Genomic DNA, 15,867 nt, shown 5'->3' on the forward strand with positions numbered 1-15,867 from the left:
TCTCAGCTCACAGCCCAGGGTAGCATCACGATGGATGACACCTCCATCCAGCACTGGCACCGTGCCGTTGTGTGCCGACCCACTTTCTGCAGCATCAAGAGGTTTTGATGCTTTTAATTACGACAACCCGTGCTGGCTGGCTGCAGTGGCTGGGCAGGTTTTGTGGGAGCTGCCCTCAGACTCGGCATGGCAGGATGCTAATGTACGAGCTGTAATAAGGACAGGCTGTTTGTTCGTTTGAAGCTTCTTAATTTTATAATGCTACTTCTGGAATCCCTCTACTTTGGTTGCTTGAAGAATTGCAAAGTTCAGAGCAAGAGGGAAGAAGTGCTGCAGCGCCAGCTCGTCCTTTTTTCTTCTTGCCTATGATGTTGTGTTTGACTCCTTGGGAAATACGTGGTGTTTGCCTGCTGCATCTGGCTTCTGCATCCTCCAGAAACCCCATTGTGGCTTCCTGGCTCTGTCAGACACTCGGCGAAGGTTAGAGAAGTTGGAGGGGTGCTCTGGAATTGCCCAGGGAAAATTTACCAGCTGTGCATAGGCAAAAACCCCACCCAACCAAAAGAAAAATCCCCTCTGTCCTCTCCTCTTCTGTCTGCCAGCAACTCGGCCCATGCAGCAGACGCAGTGAGCAGAGCAGCCAACTTCTGTACCACTGGGGAGTCCCTGAGGCTGAAATGAATCCCAGACTCTGGGATGTTCCTACATCACTGCAGTGTTGGCCCAAAGAGCCTTAGGTGAGGAACTTAAAACCACAAAAACCCTCTTTGGATGGTCACGAGTGGTCACAGCCCAGCTTTGTACACCACGGCAGCAGACCGAGAGCAGTAAAACAGCCTTTTCTGGGGCGGATACACTGCAAGCGCATGGTTGAGTTTTGAGTCACCAGTGAGCAACAGAGGTAGGTAGCATCGCTTTTGAGTAAAAGCAAAGGAAAAAGGCTTTGTTCAGCCATATGCTTGGCTGAAAACTGATAGAAGAAGATGGAGATAAGCTCTTACTGGGCTTTTGCAGTACTGGAAAGTACATCCACGTCCCTGCCCGATACTTAACGTCATTTTCTGTTGCCTTTTTGCTTGATTTGAGAACATAGAGCATCGTTCAGCAGAACTGCATATGAGCTGCAGTGCATTGCTCCGCTCCTCTCTCCGTGCTTGGATAAGTGGGAGCTACATCTGCTCCTTATGCAAACACTTAAATATACTGACTGCCAGTACATTTGAGTACCTTGGTAGGAAAAATGGGGCAGAATGAAATGGCATGAGTTGTACTGGGTGGTTGTCTTATCTGGAACAGGATGAGACATCAGTCAGAGAAAGGTTGTATCCCAGTGAGGCTCACATCTTGAGGAGTCATCTATATAGTCATCTGAAGAAGAACAGTTATTAGCAGAAGTGGCTCATTGTATTACAGTATGATTAAAATGTGTGGAGAGAAAATTGCCTAGTAAATCCCTGGATTTCTTTTTCTTACTTTATCGCTTAAAGTTTGGCTCATTTGATAGGGGAGCTACCAAGCCCACCACCTCCGTCTGGTGTCTGAAGGTCAGTCTGGCCTCCCTCCCTCCATGCACGAGGGCATAAGGATCCAAACTTCTCGCCTGGTCTCCTCTTCTTCTGTCTCCTCCTTTTGCTGGTACTTTATGGATAAATGACTTTAATGCTTAATGCCCAGAGGGGTAAACTTGAGTGTTCTCTTCTGGCTCCTGCTTATTAATAAGGGTCTTCAGATTTTACATCCATGGCTTTCAAAAGTGCCTGATCTCTTGGGTGTAAAGCTTGAGGTGCTGCAGTGTGGCCTCTCGGAGTGGCTGCTCATCAGTTCCCAAGTGGTGGAGCCTCCTGTGGTGGCTCAAACTGGGCACTCAGCCTCGGGAAGTCTCCGCCTGAGCATCGCGCTGCCATCAGCCAAGTGCCTGAGATCTGCCCGCTTCTTCAGTCTGAACCGGTCGCGGGGTCTTCTCTGCTTGGGGTTCATTTTTCTCTTTGTCCTTAGCTCATAAGCCTGTTAATTCATATCAATTCCTTTAATTTCCGAAAGAAATTGCAACAAGGTTAAGATAGTACCGACACAGGCTGTTTCCTACATGTTTTTAATCTGTGTTTAACCATTCTGAAAAGTAGCGTTGTGGTGAACTGGACCGTGCATATAAAACAACTAAACAAAAAAGGAACCGGTTAGCATTTTAATTGAGCGTGTTATGATTTTGCATAATCTAATTCAGCTTTAACTTCTTCAAATCCATAATGCAAGATTTTTATGCCTTGATAGCCAAAAACCCTGTCTTTTTGCTCTCCTCCAGAAGTTTGCTGTTGGCCGCTGGTCTTGGGGGGGGTGGATGGCACATCGCTCCCGGAGCTCTGCAAGCCAGGGTGATGCACGGAGCACCGAGAAGAAGCCCTCCATCAGTCTCATGCCTCCACAAAGCCATTTAAAAGCAAGTCCTCACAGCGAGGACTTACCAGATAGGAAAAGATGTGGAGGCAGGGTGTGAAGCTAGACGGGCTTTTAGTCTGCGCTGCAGTGGCTCTCCTCACAGTCTGAGCAAAAATTTGGACTCGGGCTTAAAATGTCATTAAAACAGTTGTTTGACAGAAACTTGGCATAGCTGCATCCACAGAGCTGCCTGTGGAAAGCAGATTGGGTTTTGCTGGAAAAACCTCTGACAAATTCCAAAAGCTACGAATTTGGGGTTTGGAAATGGCGTTCCTGGATGGCATTCATTTCTTTTGTCTTTGTTGGACTTGATGGTGGCTCACAAAGATGCAATCAGAGGGTGGTAGCGGATGGCGTTTGATGTCTTTTGGGCCACTTTCACCTCTGGCTGGGGCTTCTTGTCTGTCGTACATCTCCAAAAAGCCGTAGCAGCCATGCAGCGTCTGTGGTGTGTGAGCCGTAGTGCATCCTAGGAAAGCCAGCCCAGCTGAGGGTCTTGGGTAACAATAAACTGGAGACTATAAATTTGGCTGACCAGCACTCCTCCACAGAGCGCAATGAAGCCACGCAGCCACAGTTTGATATTAAACTGCTTGAACAGCTTTTCCCGTGGTGTTTTTTGCTGCGAGCGAAAGGCTTTGAGTATGTGGGACCAAGGTAAAACTGCTCCACTGGCTTCTTCCGAAACCTTCCTTGCTGGCCCTTTGACAGAGCGCGCTTTGTTTTCATGTGGGTGGCCAGGCAGGCAAACAAGTACCTAAAATGAGATTTGGAGCTCTTGGTTCTTGGCAGTGCTTTGTTGGCCTCTGGACCTTCCACCTCCCCAGTGCAGCCCAGTCATATTCTATTCGGGGGACGAATTTTCCCTTATTCTGTTGGAAATGTGTTTTTTCCTTAGGGTTTTTTTTTTTCTCTTTGTTCCCAGGTTTTTATCTTGATAATTACAAAGACCTTTCTGTTCTAATTGCCAAAAAATGACACATTCCCTGTAACCAGCAGCCCGCCAGACTTTAGGTGGGCTGCTAAAGCTTTTGGAGTTGATCCCAAAAGCTGTGCATCTCTGCAGTTTAGGAATGATGCGCTTATATTTTTCTAACAAACACAAATGGCGTATTTGCTACATTATCCCATCACCAGAAATGCAATAAAATACCATGAGGCTGTTGCTACCGTTCTTTCTGTTCATGGAACTCCTGTCGAAATCAAAGGTGGGGTTTGGATGGAGGGCCCTGTATTTGGCATGTGATGTCCGCCCCGGGTTATTTACGTACATATTCACCTCAGGAAAAATACAGTTCAACTAAAACACAGCAACAGATGTTTAAAGGGCCCCTGAAGGCACGCTTAAAATGAAATGGAGATCAGGTCTGAAGTCCCTGAAAATGGTGGAGACGACTGTATGGCTTGAGGGACCTCTGGATGGTCCCTGCCCTCCAATTGCTCTCAGGTCCCATAGATACCAGGACAAATTCCTGCTCCTGTTTAAATTCGTCCAAGCTGTGCCAGTGAAACTAGTGTTTAACGCCAGACTCGAAAGCAGCTTTTTATGGCAGGATTGCCTCCAGTCCATTAGAGTGAGCATGGTGAAGTCCCTGCTCAACTTCTCTGTTGCATTGAAGGGAGATGCTGGACTCCTCGCCATCCTTGTTGGGTTTTTGTTTCAGTTTCTTTTGCTGGAGTTGTTCTGCTTTCTATAAATAACCACTGGAGCAGAAGCTACAGCTACTGTCCTTGCACTGAGTTGTTCTAACCGTGGGCTGCTCTTGGTGTATCTTGTTTTTTGGAAAATTATTGCTGAAAGAGCCTGAGTTTGTGGTGATGAGGAAAGGGGAAGAACGTGTGAGTTGTCAGAAAGTGCTTGCTGTGGGCTGGGCAAGTGGCACGGCTGGAGTCCTGTCTGCTGTGGGAGTTGCCATCGGAGCCACTCACGTTCTGGCCCAAATGCCGGGAGAGGTTATCGAGAGCATTTTGCAGCTTCTCAGGATACCCCTTTGGGCGAGGTGCCTCGTGGCTGCCCAATTTGCACGCTCTTGCAGAAAAGCTATGGAGATATTGAACCACTGCTGTTGACAGCATCATGGGAAATAAGTCACTGCAGAGCAGTGTTCCCTAAGGCGTGAGACCAGCAGAGTGTGTCTGTTGTACTATTTGCATTATACAGCAAGTGTGTTTTCCCACTGCTGCACATGAACCTTAATTTATACTGTATTTAAACATTCGTACTGGAACGCTGACTTTAAGAGACTCAGAACAGCTGCAGCTCCTGCTGAATCCACTGAAGTCAGCTGGAGCCGAGGGTGGTGTGAATTTTCTTCCTTCCAGTTAAATCCCTAATCGTCTTGTTGAAAAGGTCCAAGTTTGGCTACGGTGATAACAAGCTGTCTGCAGCAGCCGGGCTGGAAAAATTACAAGAAGGGTAACAAATTTAAGTATTTGTGTTGATTTTATGATTACATTTTGATAGCTTTGTTGGTGAGTGGCAGAAACACAGAAACAGGCAATTAAGAGCTACCTTTTGGGTCATCGGTCTTCTACGTTTGCAGGCTACCGTGTTGTGGATTTCGGATCCAGAAAGAGCATCCTGCTCAACCCAGGAGAGTCCCCTTGCACACTGCTACAAAACGCATCTGGACCTCCTGAGATGAACGGAAGATGGGTTGTACCCAAACCAGAGTGTAGCACAGGGTGACAGCAGAAGGGAGATGGGTGTTCGTCTTCAGAGTTCACAGTCAAACTTGCAGATGTGTGTGTAACAACTAAAGATCAGTCATGAAAACAGGAACAGAAGGGGGAAAGGCAGAGTTGGTGCATTATTTCTGTTACAGCAGAAGCTCACAGTTGAGTTTTGGGTGCAGGGAAGCTATGGTGCGCCCTCAGCCTTGTGGGAGAAGGCTGGTGCCCCAACCAAGGAGATGAAACAATCGGTAGGACAAAATATATGTAATTATTTTCTGCTTTACTGCCAGGAAACCGATTACAGCCACAGTTCTCGTTGAATACTGTCTTGCAGATTTGATGAATGTGTTTGCTGTACCTGCAGATGAATTTTCATAAACAATGTTAGTATGCTTATCTTTGAGCATTTCTGGAATGTGTCTGCTGAAAAGATAGCATTAAATTTGCATAGTCAGCAAAAAAGAAAAGGTAATCAAGCATATCGACAGTTTTCATTGGTGAAGAAGTTGATGTGTTGAAGTGTGATGGGTTTTACAGAGCATGCCCAATGCTGGGGGATCTTTTACTGTCATCAGTGTAGGCCACTTCGAAATGTCTGCTGTGAAGCTGGGATGACACATGCCTGGGATTGCTGCCTGCTTGGGCTATTTAAGGTTCTAGGGCAATTAAGAACTAAGTGCGGTTAAAAATGGTTTGAAGCAATTTCTAGCATATTCTAGATCTAAACTACTTCATTAGTTCCAGCACTCGTGCTAAAATAAAATAGCAAAAAAGTATTTATAACCTTTGGTGTATTTTTTCCTTTTTGAAAGTTAAGGTCTTGGTGTATAAATCATTGCTAACATTTTCAACATGAAAAGTAAAGGACTTCGTAGTAGGCATGTTTCCTGCCATGCATCATGGATTTCTGTCGTAGACTTGGCAGTACAGGCTGGGTCTGGAAGAGCTCTGCCAGGTGGGTTCTGACCACCCTCTGGTGTTTGGGTCCTGTGTTGCACAGGGCTCAGCCCCCGCATCCTTACCCAGCCATGTTCTCCTGGTCTTTTTGAGGCTTTTTCACACCCCAGTTCCTTCCAAGAGGTTGGCTAGGGCCTGGGATATGACTGCCCTATGTCCCTTTCATTTTGAAGAGGTCACCTCTCACTTGAATTCCTGTTGTTCCTAGTTTGGGAGGTGTGTGACACCCTGCAGCAAGCTCCATATTCACCGAGTCACAAGTGCCACCCATCCTTGGGCTGGGCTTCTCCTCGTCGTTACAAATATAATTTTAACCTGAGATATCACAATTTTTTTGAATAGCTGTCCATGCCTGACAAGGAGACAATATCTCTGCAGCTTTGACTGCCAGAAGGCCATCATGTACATGCATCGTACAAGGCATACCCAATTTCTGCTTCCATATTGATAGCTTCAGGGCAAAGGTTTTTCTTTTGTATGCAGTTTGTTGGTTTTTTCATTTACTGATCCCATTTACTGAAGAATGTAATCTCAGGAAATTAGGTTTAAAATCGTTCGTATACTGAGGGAATTTTGTACAGAGGCTGATTGGGTGGGTGGGAGGGAACGGGCTATTCTGCTAAATCTGTAAATTTTATTAAATAAATTTCCAATAAAATTGGATGTACAAGGAGACGATTTATTGTTGTCCAACAGGAAATAGAAGAAACCCTTGACTCCAGACTGTACAATGCAATTTTTTGAAGACTTTTAAATCACACTTGTATTTTGATTGAAGAATTATGATTCTGGATTCTTCCTTAGTGTATCTTGGACCATGTTTCCTTTTCTCTGCATTTGTTTTTTTCCAGACTGCTGCGGGAACAGTGGATCAGAGCCAAATACGAACGAAGAGAGTTCATTCACAGCGAGAAGCAGGAGCCTTATTCTGCAGGTAGCAAAAGGCACTTTTGGCAGATAAGTTTTTTGATGTTCAGCACCTTCCATTTTTTTTCGTTTTTGCTTATATGTTCTTTATATTGATTATTGCTCGTATGTCACTAAGTAGGAGGAGAAAGTGTGGTCTTTTGGGAAAGATCCCTCCTAGCATTGCCTGTATTTGATTGGGAATATTGGGAATTTTAACACCTGATGGAAATAAATCAGCTATCAAGAATCTTTCTGTTGACTTCCATGGGCTGTTCACCACCAGCAAGTCAGATAACGTGCCAGTGAGTTCGTTTCTGGTAGCGGGAGGCATGAAGCTGGATTGAAATGGAGATAAGGGTGTTTGTCTCATCAAGGTGACTTTTGCTTTGGAAAGATGAAGTAGGATTATTAGCATGGTTTGGTTCATGGTAGATAAGCGTGCCAGGTCCCCCACTCTTCCCAGATCTCTGTTACTGTCTTTCCACGATGCTTCAAGTGTCATCAGTGGGACCTGGTTCTCCTTGTAGTATAATAAATGCCCAGTGCTTTGCAGCTGCAAAGACCCAGCACATGTGACAGAGCTCGTTTCAGCACTCCCAGCACGATGGGCAGAGTGGCGGTGGCCTTGCAAAGGAGTGGTTTAGTAGAGCAGTGGATCGGATTATTTTCTTGCAGAAGGGCAGGATTTGAAGAGGAAACGCAGGGCTCGACCACGTTCATTGTGTGGCTGCGCCAGTGTAAGGACCGGCATGAAAGTGCATGAAATTAGCTGGGTATTTCTTTGCTATATGTAAGTGGCATTTAATTTATTCTGCATATTAAGTAGTTGACACCAGCTATGTGCTTGGATGACTCTGGGATAATTTCATTAGCAAAGACGATGTTACAGATGAAAGGTTAAGATATTATTTTCATGCTGCTTTTCAAGACTAATAATAAGCAGGTAGCTCCGGCAGTTTGCTGTTATTAAAACCACAATTAAAATCTTATCTCATATATTCTCAATTTATGTTTAGAGCATTTCTGCTCTGCTATTTTGTATACATAAGGCATGAACATAGCGTGTGGGGGTAATCCATATTCATATATAGTACATTGTGCACATTTTTATTTTAGATTTTCAAAGCGGTCTGCTGGAGTTGGACATGTTCTATTAACAATAAATAGTTTGATTTCTTAGATAGTTTTGGAATATATCTGCCAACGTGTGTATAATGTTCACCCAGGAATAACGTTTCCAATTTACGCCATGCAGCTTCTAGGTATAAAAGCTCGGATTCAACCAGGTGCTTCAGGCAAATGCATAATTTTAAGAACGTGATTAGTCCTTTTGACTCCAAGAAGAGCATGTACCTGGTTAAAGTGAAGTAGGTGCTTCAGTGCTGTGTGGGAAGATTGGCAGTGTGTTCTGAGCTCTCTGAAAAATATTATAGGAAGAGTTCAAACGGGAGTTTTATTTTAGCAGTGTATTTTGTAGGTGTTCTTCAGTAATGTGGCTGCATAATATTTAACTGCCTGGTGAAGTGGTAGGGTTTTCTCCCCTCTCTTTGAAGTTCAAAAGCCATTAAATACAGAATAGAAGAGAATGGGGTAAGCCATTTTAAATGAACAGTGCTCTCGGGAAGAGGAGGGGAAAGGAAGGCAGGCTGGTGGGCATCTTGTCGGTTGTGTATGAGTGCTTTTAGGTTGTATATTGTCTTTGAGAATTGTACCATCATTAAAATCCAGCGTAGGAGCCGTGCAAAAGACCTGTGCAACCAGGATGTCATTTGTTGATTCTTCTGGACAGTAAATTCAAAGGGGAGCTTTGGCCAGGTGGTTCCTCCTTAGGGTGACCAGGTTGGTGTTACAACAAAACAAAGCTGGGGAGACACACCAAACTTGCAGTGCCAGCTTCTCCCTTCTGCTGAACCATAACAGCCCCCAGGTGTGGTTGCATGCCCATGCTTCACCCCATGCCAAACAGTGCTCCTTTTGGACTGCATGATGTAACTCGGTTGATGATGCTGTTTTCAGCTCTTGGGCTGTTACGCCGGGAGTCAGTTGTTTCCCAGGGTTGTGGCTTGAGAAGGGAGCCCAGGGAAAGTCCTGTGTCCTGTAGGAAAGCAGCATGCTGGAGATCATATAATTATTTAGGTTGGAAAAGACCCTTAAGATCATTGAGTCCAACCGTTAACCTAACATTACCAAGTCCACCACTGAACCATGTCCCTAACAGAGATGTTCCTGTGTGCGTTGGGACAGTTCTTGTATTGCTCGGGTGAAACGGGAGTGTTTCGGCATTGTGTCGTATGTTGTGCTGGACCACCAGTTTGCCCAGCTGGTGTAAACCAGTGCCATCAAAGCTAGTCTGAACCATGCCATCCATGAGCCCTCCAAGACAGACTGGAGCTTGGTGCTTGCAGAAGAAGCTCAGCCACACCACATGTCCTGGCTCTGCCCTTCTCGCTGCTTGCAGGAGTCGATACAGCTTGGTGGCCACACCAGTGGCTTGGAGCATGCACCCTACGTGGGGTGGACCTCCTGTGCTTGATTATGCTGGGCTCAGCGCAGCTGGGAACCGCAGAGGATCTGGGCCGTTGCTTTCCACTAATGACCTCCTGAACTGCCTGTGAATGCACCAAGGTGGGACCGACACAAGGACGCCCTCCTGCCCACCCCACATCCAGTTGGTGTCTCACTCGAATGTGTGTCTATCTCTTTTTCTTTCTAATGCTGTCTTAGACCATTTTTTCTCACCATTCTGAACTCCCTGGAGGGGTGTTAGATTACCAGTTTCTAAGCATGAAACATTTTGTTGCTAATAGAGACGTCAGTATCCATTTTCTCATGTTTGTTGGAAGATTTAATTCCATTTTCCAATCCCAGGGGCAATTTTGCATTCTGATATTTGTTCAATAATTGCATAAAAAATAAGAAAATGCCATCTTTGAATAGTTTTGAGCAACATCCTTTTCCAGGCAGCCTGATGAAACCCTGGTCAGAAATTCAATGTCTTTCAGAAAATCCTTTGGGGAGAGACTGTCTGGAGCCTGTAGATGCCAAGCAGAAGCTATCACAGCCGAACTGACAGACGTAGGAGAAATGAGTCTCGGGACAGGAGTGTCAGATGTGCAGGTCAGAGCTGAGACAGTCGTGCAGGGAAGCCTGGCAGGAGGATGCGGCAGACTCTTCAGCTGCTGGTGGGGAGTATAAATAAGAGGCAGTGTGGGATGCAAAGGCAACAGCCGCCCCAAAAGGTCTTGCGTAGCCCCTGAACCGATGGGAAACGTCTGCCTCGTGAGATACAGAGCAATGCGAGGTAGGAGAACCAGAACTGGGAAATTGCACGTGCAGAAATCCCCGGTGTGGGCAGCACTGAGCGTTGAAGCCAGCTCTTGAGCCTCGCCCCAGAGCGGAGCCATGGCTGTAGATCCACGGGTCCTCGTTCAGTCCCTGCATCAGATGTCCCTTCTCGGGGACGTGCTGTTATACGTGTGGTCCCAGCCGCTTACCCTCGGTAGAAGATGGCAGTGGAAATTCCTCTAAGGGAATTTTTAGAGAGTTTTGTGCTCCCCCGGGAAGCCTTGGAGCACAAGCCCCTGCGCTATTCACAGCTTTCAGCTCCTCTGCCCCCAGTTAGTTTTTCAAACTCTGATGGTTTCATTCCTCCGAAAGAGCCGTCGTTAATGAGTATATTAGCGCCATTGATTTTAGTGTGAGTAGTCAGTTTGAGTTCAGATAGTGCAGGGAGATTAGTAAAACAGTGATTAAATGCTTCGGTGATCCACTATCGATTCTTAGATACGTGCTTTTATACCCTTTTATACATTTGAGCTCTTAATTCAGCTGTAGTATGAGAGCTAAATAATTTGTTCGCCCTAGCCAGACTTTATGAAGCAAAACATTATTTACACCCCAGCAATCCCGATTAGCACCGTGGTCCACATCCCTTCCGCTAGCGATACGTTTGTTGCACAAATAATACCAGTTTTAAGACCCTCGCATTAACGTGTTTCAGGTTGGCTTTATCCCTTCTGATAAATGAACTGGCTAAATTACTGTCAGTCTCCAGCTAATTATCCCTTTTAATGGAGTTTAATGGGGCACGGGTGCTGAATTCTCCTCGAAATGGAGGATGGTGGTAATTGCCGTCAAAGTCTGCATCTGGATCTCAAGGCGATTGAAAGGTTTGATAATTTTTAAAAAGATTTTGATCAATTTTAAAAAGCTTGGATGTTTTCCCCCGCCGTTGATAGGCAGCAGTAATGGCAATGCTTCCCAAAAGTCCTACTGAAAGTTAATTCATTTGGGCGCTTTTGATTCCTAGACATGGTGGAAGCAAAAGGGAACAGTGTTTGCAGGGCTGGAGCACTATAATATTATAAACTGGTTGAGGTGCAGCTGCTCTAATGCATCTCAGGCCACAGATGAGAGAATGGGACGTGCATGTGGCCAAGAGAGAGCAGAAGGGAGTCGTTTGCTCCTGTGAACTTGGCTTTGGCTCCTGATGGACCCATCTTGTTACTGCCGGGATGCCAGGAGGAATCAGTGCCCTGGGAGGAGCTGAAGCCCAGTCTGGGAGGAGTTGTGGGCAGGGATAACACTTCTTTGGGTCTTTGCTTTAGCATTAGCAAATGAAGTGGGAGAGCTCTTAACACCAGGCATTTAATCTCTTAATGCTTGTCAGGAAAAATGGCTTAACTTCACCGTTAGGACGGTGAAAGCACCTATCCACGGGATGGACGTGGCTGGTGCAGTCGGAGAGGGCTGATGGGTGACTCCAGCAACAGAGAGAGATGCTGGGCTGTGCAAAAGCAGTTGCCACCCTTTCCTTGAAAGCATTACCTGAGATAGTTCAGCAATTATTTATATGCTCCTAGACCAGGGTGTAGGTGCTTTCCAGAGAGGAACGGGGTAAACTGGGCACAAACAGCATCATCAAGTGCAGCTTTGCTGCGAATACTGCTTTCTTGTGTTTCCTGCAAATAGGCCAGTAAATCCTATTGTTAATTTCCTAACTGCTGTTAATCAGATGATGGAAGAGCGGTCAGGAACAGGAGAAGATTCACAGTAGGGTACAGCTGATAAAAAGTGCTGCTACCAGCTCTGCACGCCGGCACGGTTCCCTTGCAGTAGGAATGGGGAACAGCGGTTTTCCCTTGCTCATGGCAGACGCTGTTGCATCTCTTTCATGTGGAGACATTTGGTTCCCAAAGGCATTCAGGATGGGAATGCATCATTTGCAAGGGAGAAGGATAATAAATGCCAACAAGCATCACTGCTTTCATTCTTTAGTCATGGGAGGCTGGAGCTCCTCAGCTGATGTAAATTGTCACAGGTCCCATAAAAATGGTGGAGGAATTCAGATTTACACCAGCTGAAGACTTAAACCCTATCCTTCGGGGTGGAAGTTGGGGGAGTCTTTGGTTATTTGATTGGTAGTTATACAGCTGGGTGGGGTGGCCTGTTGGACTGCAGAGTAAGATAATACGGTGTGACTGCAGCCTTAGGTGGCCTGAGAGCTTCCATTGGGGCAACTGAGAAAGCTAGAAGATATAGGCAAGACTTTGGGCATATTAGCAAAGTCAAAGACGATTGGGGCTTTAGCCTCTGTTGGCTTGTATTCCTGTATTTATAGTGCTATGGACTAGATCTTATTATTCAGGTGAGCTCTAGGTTTACCCAGGTAGTTACAAAGGATAGCATTTGTCTGAAGGTGCCTATTTGATTGTACTATCTTCTGTCGATGCCTTAAAAATTACTTGGCGTCTATGTTATTTTGTATTTGTCTGCAAATATGATGGCAAAATAAATTATAAGACATGAAAGAATACCCTAAAATAGTAAAATCTGTTAATATGCACTTTCCATTCCATGTGGCTCTTGCATAATTTGGGCAGCAGTCTGAATTAATTTTCCCCTGCACTTGCACAGTTGGAAGGAGCTCTGACTGCAAAGCACTAGAGAAAATGCATGGGACATAAATACGTTCTTTCTCAGTGTGAGAAAGATACCCTTATTAGTTCAGTCTGACCTGCAGTGATGTAATGCAGTTTATTTTGGGCCTGATCAGACAAAGCGGTGAGCAGCGTTGCAGTTAAAACCCAATTATTTTAACTGACAGACCTCATCCTCTGCTGTCTCTTACCCCATTTCAGCTAGCTGGTGGGGAGCTACAAGTGTCAGAGCGGCACCGGCTCCGCCGTGTGGTTTTTTTTCACAACCCCAGAAGCAAAGCTCCTCTCTCCCGCTGCGTGCCCCGCTGAATTACAGGGCTGAGCAGCACCCGGAGAGCGAACCAGTGCTAACGGCAACCTAAAAGGGCACAGGTTTTATTGCACATCAGACAGCCCCTAGCACCCGGGGGGAATCTGCCAGGCAACCAGAGCAAAGAAATAAAGTGTTGGCTTGAGGGTGGTGTCATTTGTGAAGGTGCTAATGCATGTGGTCTTTACGGAGGTGCTCGTGCAGAAGGGAGTGTGAAGCCGTACGTGAACCGGCCCCGTTTCCTTTGCTTTGCAAGCAGACGCAGTAAAACCCAGCGGTGGACGTGGCACGGGGGAGAGGAGATTCGGTTGCCTGGGGTTGGTGGGATGATGGGTGGCCAGGGGCTGGCGGTGTCTTCTGAGCTGTGGTTGCTTGCCAAAAGAGAGGATGAGAGCGCAGAGGGAAGGAGGGAGACGGGAGACTGTTCAGAACTGTGGCAAAGGGAAGGTGATCGGGAATTCCCCTGCAAGACACTTTTTGTCCTTTGTCATCAGAAATTTTTGCAGGAAATGGCCAACTTCAGTGAATTCACAACTTCAAAATGCAATTAAAGAATTAACAAACTTATTATTCATCCACTTTTCATTTGTGGGCGAGGAAACAAAGTGCATAGAAAATTTCAGAAGGTCAAATTGCTGACACGAGAAGTGTCCAGCCTGATGGTTTTATTTTTGAATCGTGATAAGTTGAGAGTTTCTGAGAGGTTGACTTATTTCTGTTATATTCTTTAATATCTCAGAAAAACACCCCTTCTTCTCTGGCCAGTGGCACTCCCTCCTCCCAGTTACTAGCAGAGCACAGCCTGGGGGTCTGGGAAGGGGAGATGGGGAGAGGGGAGGGCTTTGCAGGAGATGAGGGCTGCGGCCCGGGGAGATGGGCATGGACACGGTTCAGTTCGTTTGTGCTACAGCCTGCTGTGATGGGATGTGGTGCTGAGGACGGGTTGTGCCCATCAGCCAGGGTCGGAGGAGGCGAGAGCCCATCCCAACCCTACAAGGATGGGGTGGTGCTGTGGTGTTGCAGGGGTCGGTCTTGGGAAAGACTGCAAGCCCCATCTCCCATTGCTGTCCTTGGGGATGGTGGCTCTCTGCCTTAGGAAAATTAGGACTTTCACCCGATATATTTGGTGTTACAGATGTTTGGAGCAGCCTAAAAGAGTCAATGGAGCAATCACCAGTTAAATGCTGTGCTTTGGGGCTAGCAGAGCCTGCTGTGTGTCTGGTGTGGGATCGCATCCCCTGACCCTGCAGGAGGAGGGGGGTCCTTGCTGGGCCCGCAGGCTCAGGGGAATAGGGCATCTTCTGTGCAGTTAGCAAGATTTTTATGCTGCAAACTGCTGGGGATAAAGTAGTGAACGAGAGCATGCTGCTCAAAGGAGAAGCGTTTTCTCCAGCATCCTTTCACATACACATACTTGCCTGTGCCAATAAATCACTGCCCTGCAATACGGCCTTCTCAGGTTTGGCTGCAGCTCCCTTGCAGGGAAGGATGGTTGAAGCGAAACAGGCATTGATGCTGGTGAAAAGCCTTAAAGAAAGAGACATCTGCAAAGTCTCAGTTCAGGGCCCTGTCATGGTATCAAGGTCGTGGGGGCAGGTTGTTCCCGGATTTGGGCTTCCATGAGAGGTGCAAGAGAGGCAAGGGTCGGGTTTTTTGTTGTTGTTGTGGGGTTTTTTTTTCTTTTTTCCTGCCCTATTTCTGCCTTGGCTGGTGTGAATCTGCATTGCTCCATTGACGCTTGTGCTGGTTTATGCGGTCTGAAACACTTGACACGCGAGACTGCTCCCTCCCGTTGGACCTGCTCTGTGGTCAGAGCATCACGCCATGGGTAGTGGGATGCCCTTCCTCATGCGAGCCCTGACAACGTCTGATGAAATGGTACTGTGGGAACAACTCGATACAGATGACGCAAAGCTGTTGTGTGAAACCATCTCCTTGCAAGTGGGAAGAAGTGCCATAGGTGCTTCCTGTAGCATCCTTTAACTACTGACAAGACAAGCCCGTTAAGTAAAATAGTGAAATCGAAATGCTATTCTTGCAAAGGCATTATCAGCTAAATCAAGAGCTGCTTTTAGCACTGGGGATGATTTCAGCCAGCTAGTGTGTGTGGTCAGGATGGTAGCCAGCTGCCATCTCAGCTTCTCTCATACAGACCAGCGTTCTGTCTGAATGCTGCCATGTTCTCCCCAAATGCAACCCACATCCTCGGCTGATGTTCCTGTTTATATTTCCACCAACTCTAGGGAAGTTCTCCTGGCTTTTCCCAGGTGAGGGTCTGCAGGTGGTCAAGGTGACGCTGTGCTAAGCACTGTACAAACGCAAAGCAGGATGGCAGTACCATTGAGTGTCGGGTAAGAGCAGGCAGATGCTGGCCCCTCGGAGAAAAAAGAGGCAGCGCCCCGCTACAGGGGTGGTTCTGCAAAAAGCAGGGATGAGGCTGGTTCTTCAGTGTGTAAATTAACCCATTGCTTTGTCAGCAAGAAAGAGTGGAGCATTTAGCAACTACGGGGAGCTACATCTGGCTGAAATTGTCCAAGATGCTGAAAAGCCGGAGGGGAAGATGGGCGGACGATGCTCACATAAGCTTTGGTTCCTTAGGAAACCGAGCTCACGAGAGCAATAAGAGAAACCGCATGATAA

The 15,867-nt window shown here is 46.6% G+C and overlaps 1 protein-coding gene across 1 annotated transcript in view; it reads left to right on the plus strand.

The window, feature by feature from the left end:
• Positions 1 to 15,867, plus strand: part of ADAP1 (ArfGAP with dual PH domains 1) — a 62,979-nt gene that overhangs the window by 16,676 nt on the left and 30,436 nt on the right. The window contains exon 4 of the mRNA XM_075515217.1: positions 6,921 to 7,003. Coding sequence (XP_075371332.1) covers positions 6,921 to 7,003 — 83 coding nt within the window. The remainder of the gene's footprint in view (positions 1 to 6,920; positions 7,004 to 15,867) is intronic.

This window comes from Mycteria americana, chromosome 12 (assembly GCF_035582795.1).
Source record: "Mycteria americana isolate JAX WOST 10 ecotype Jacksonville Zoo and Gardens chromosome 12, USCA_MyAme_1.0, whole genome shotgun sequence".
Taxonomy (NCBI): domain Eukaryota; kingdom Metazoa; phylum Chordata; class Aves; order Ciconiiformes; family Ciconiidae; genus Mycteria; species Mycteria americana.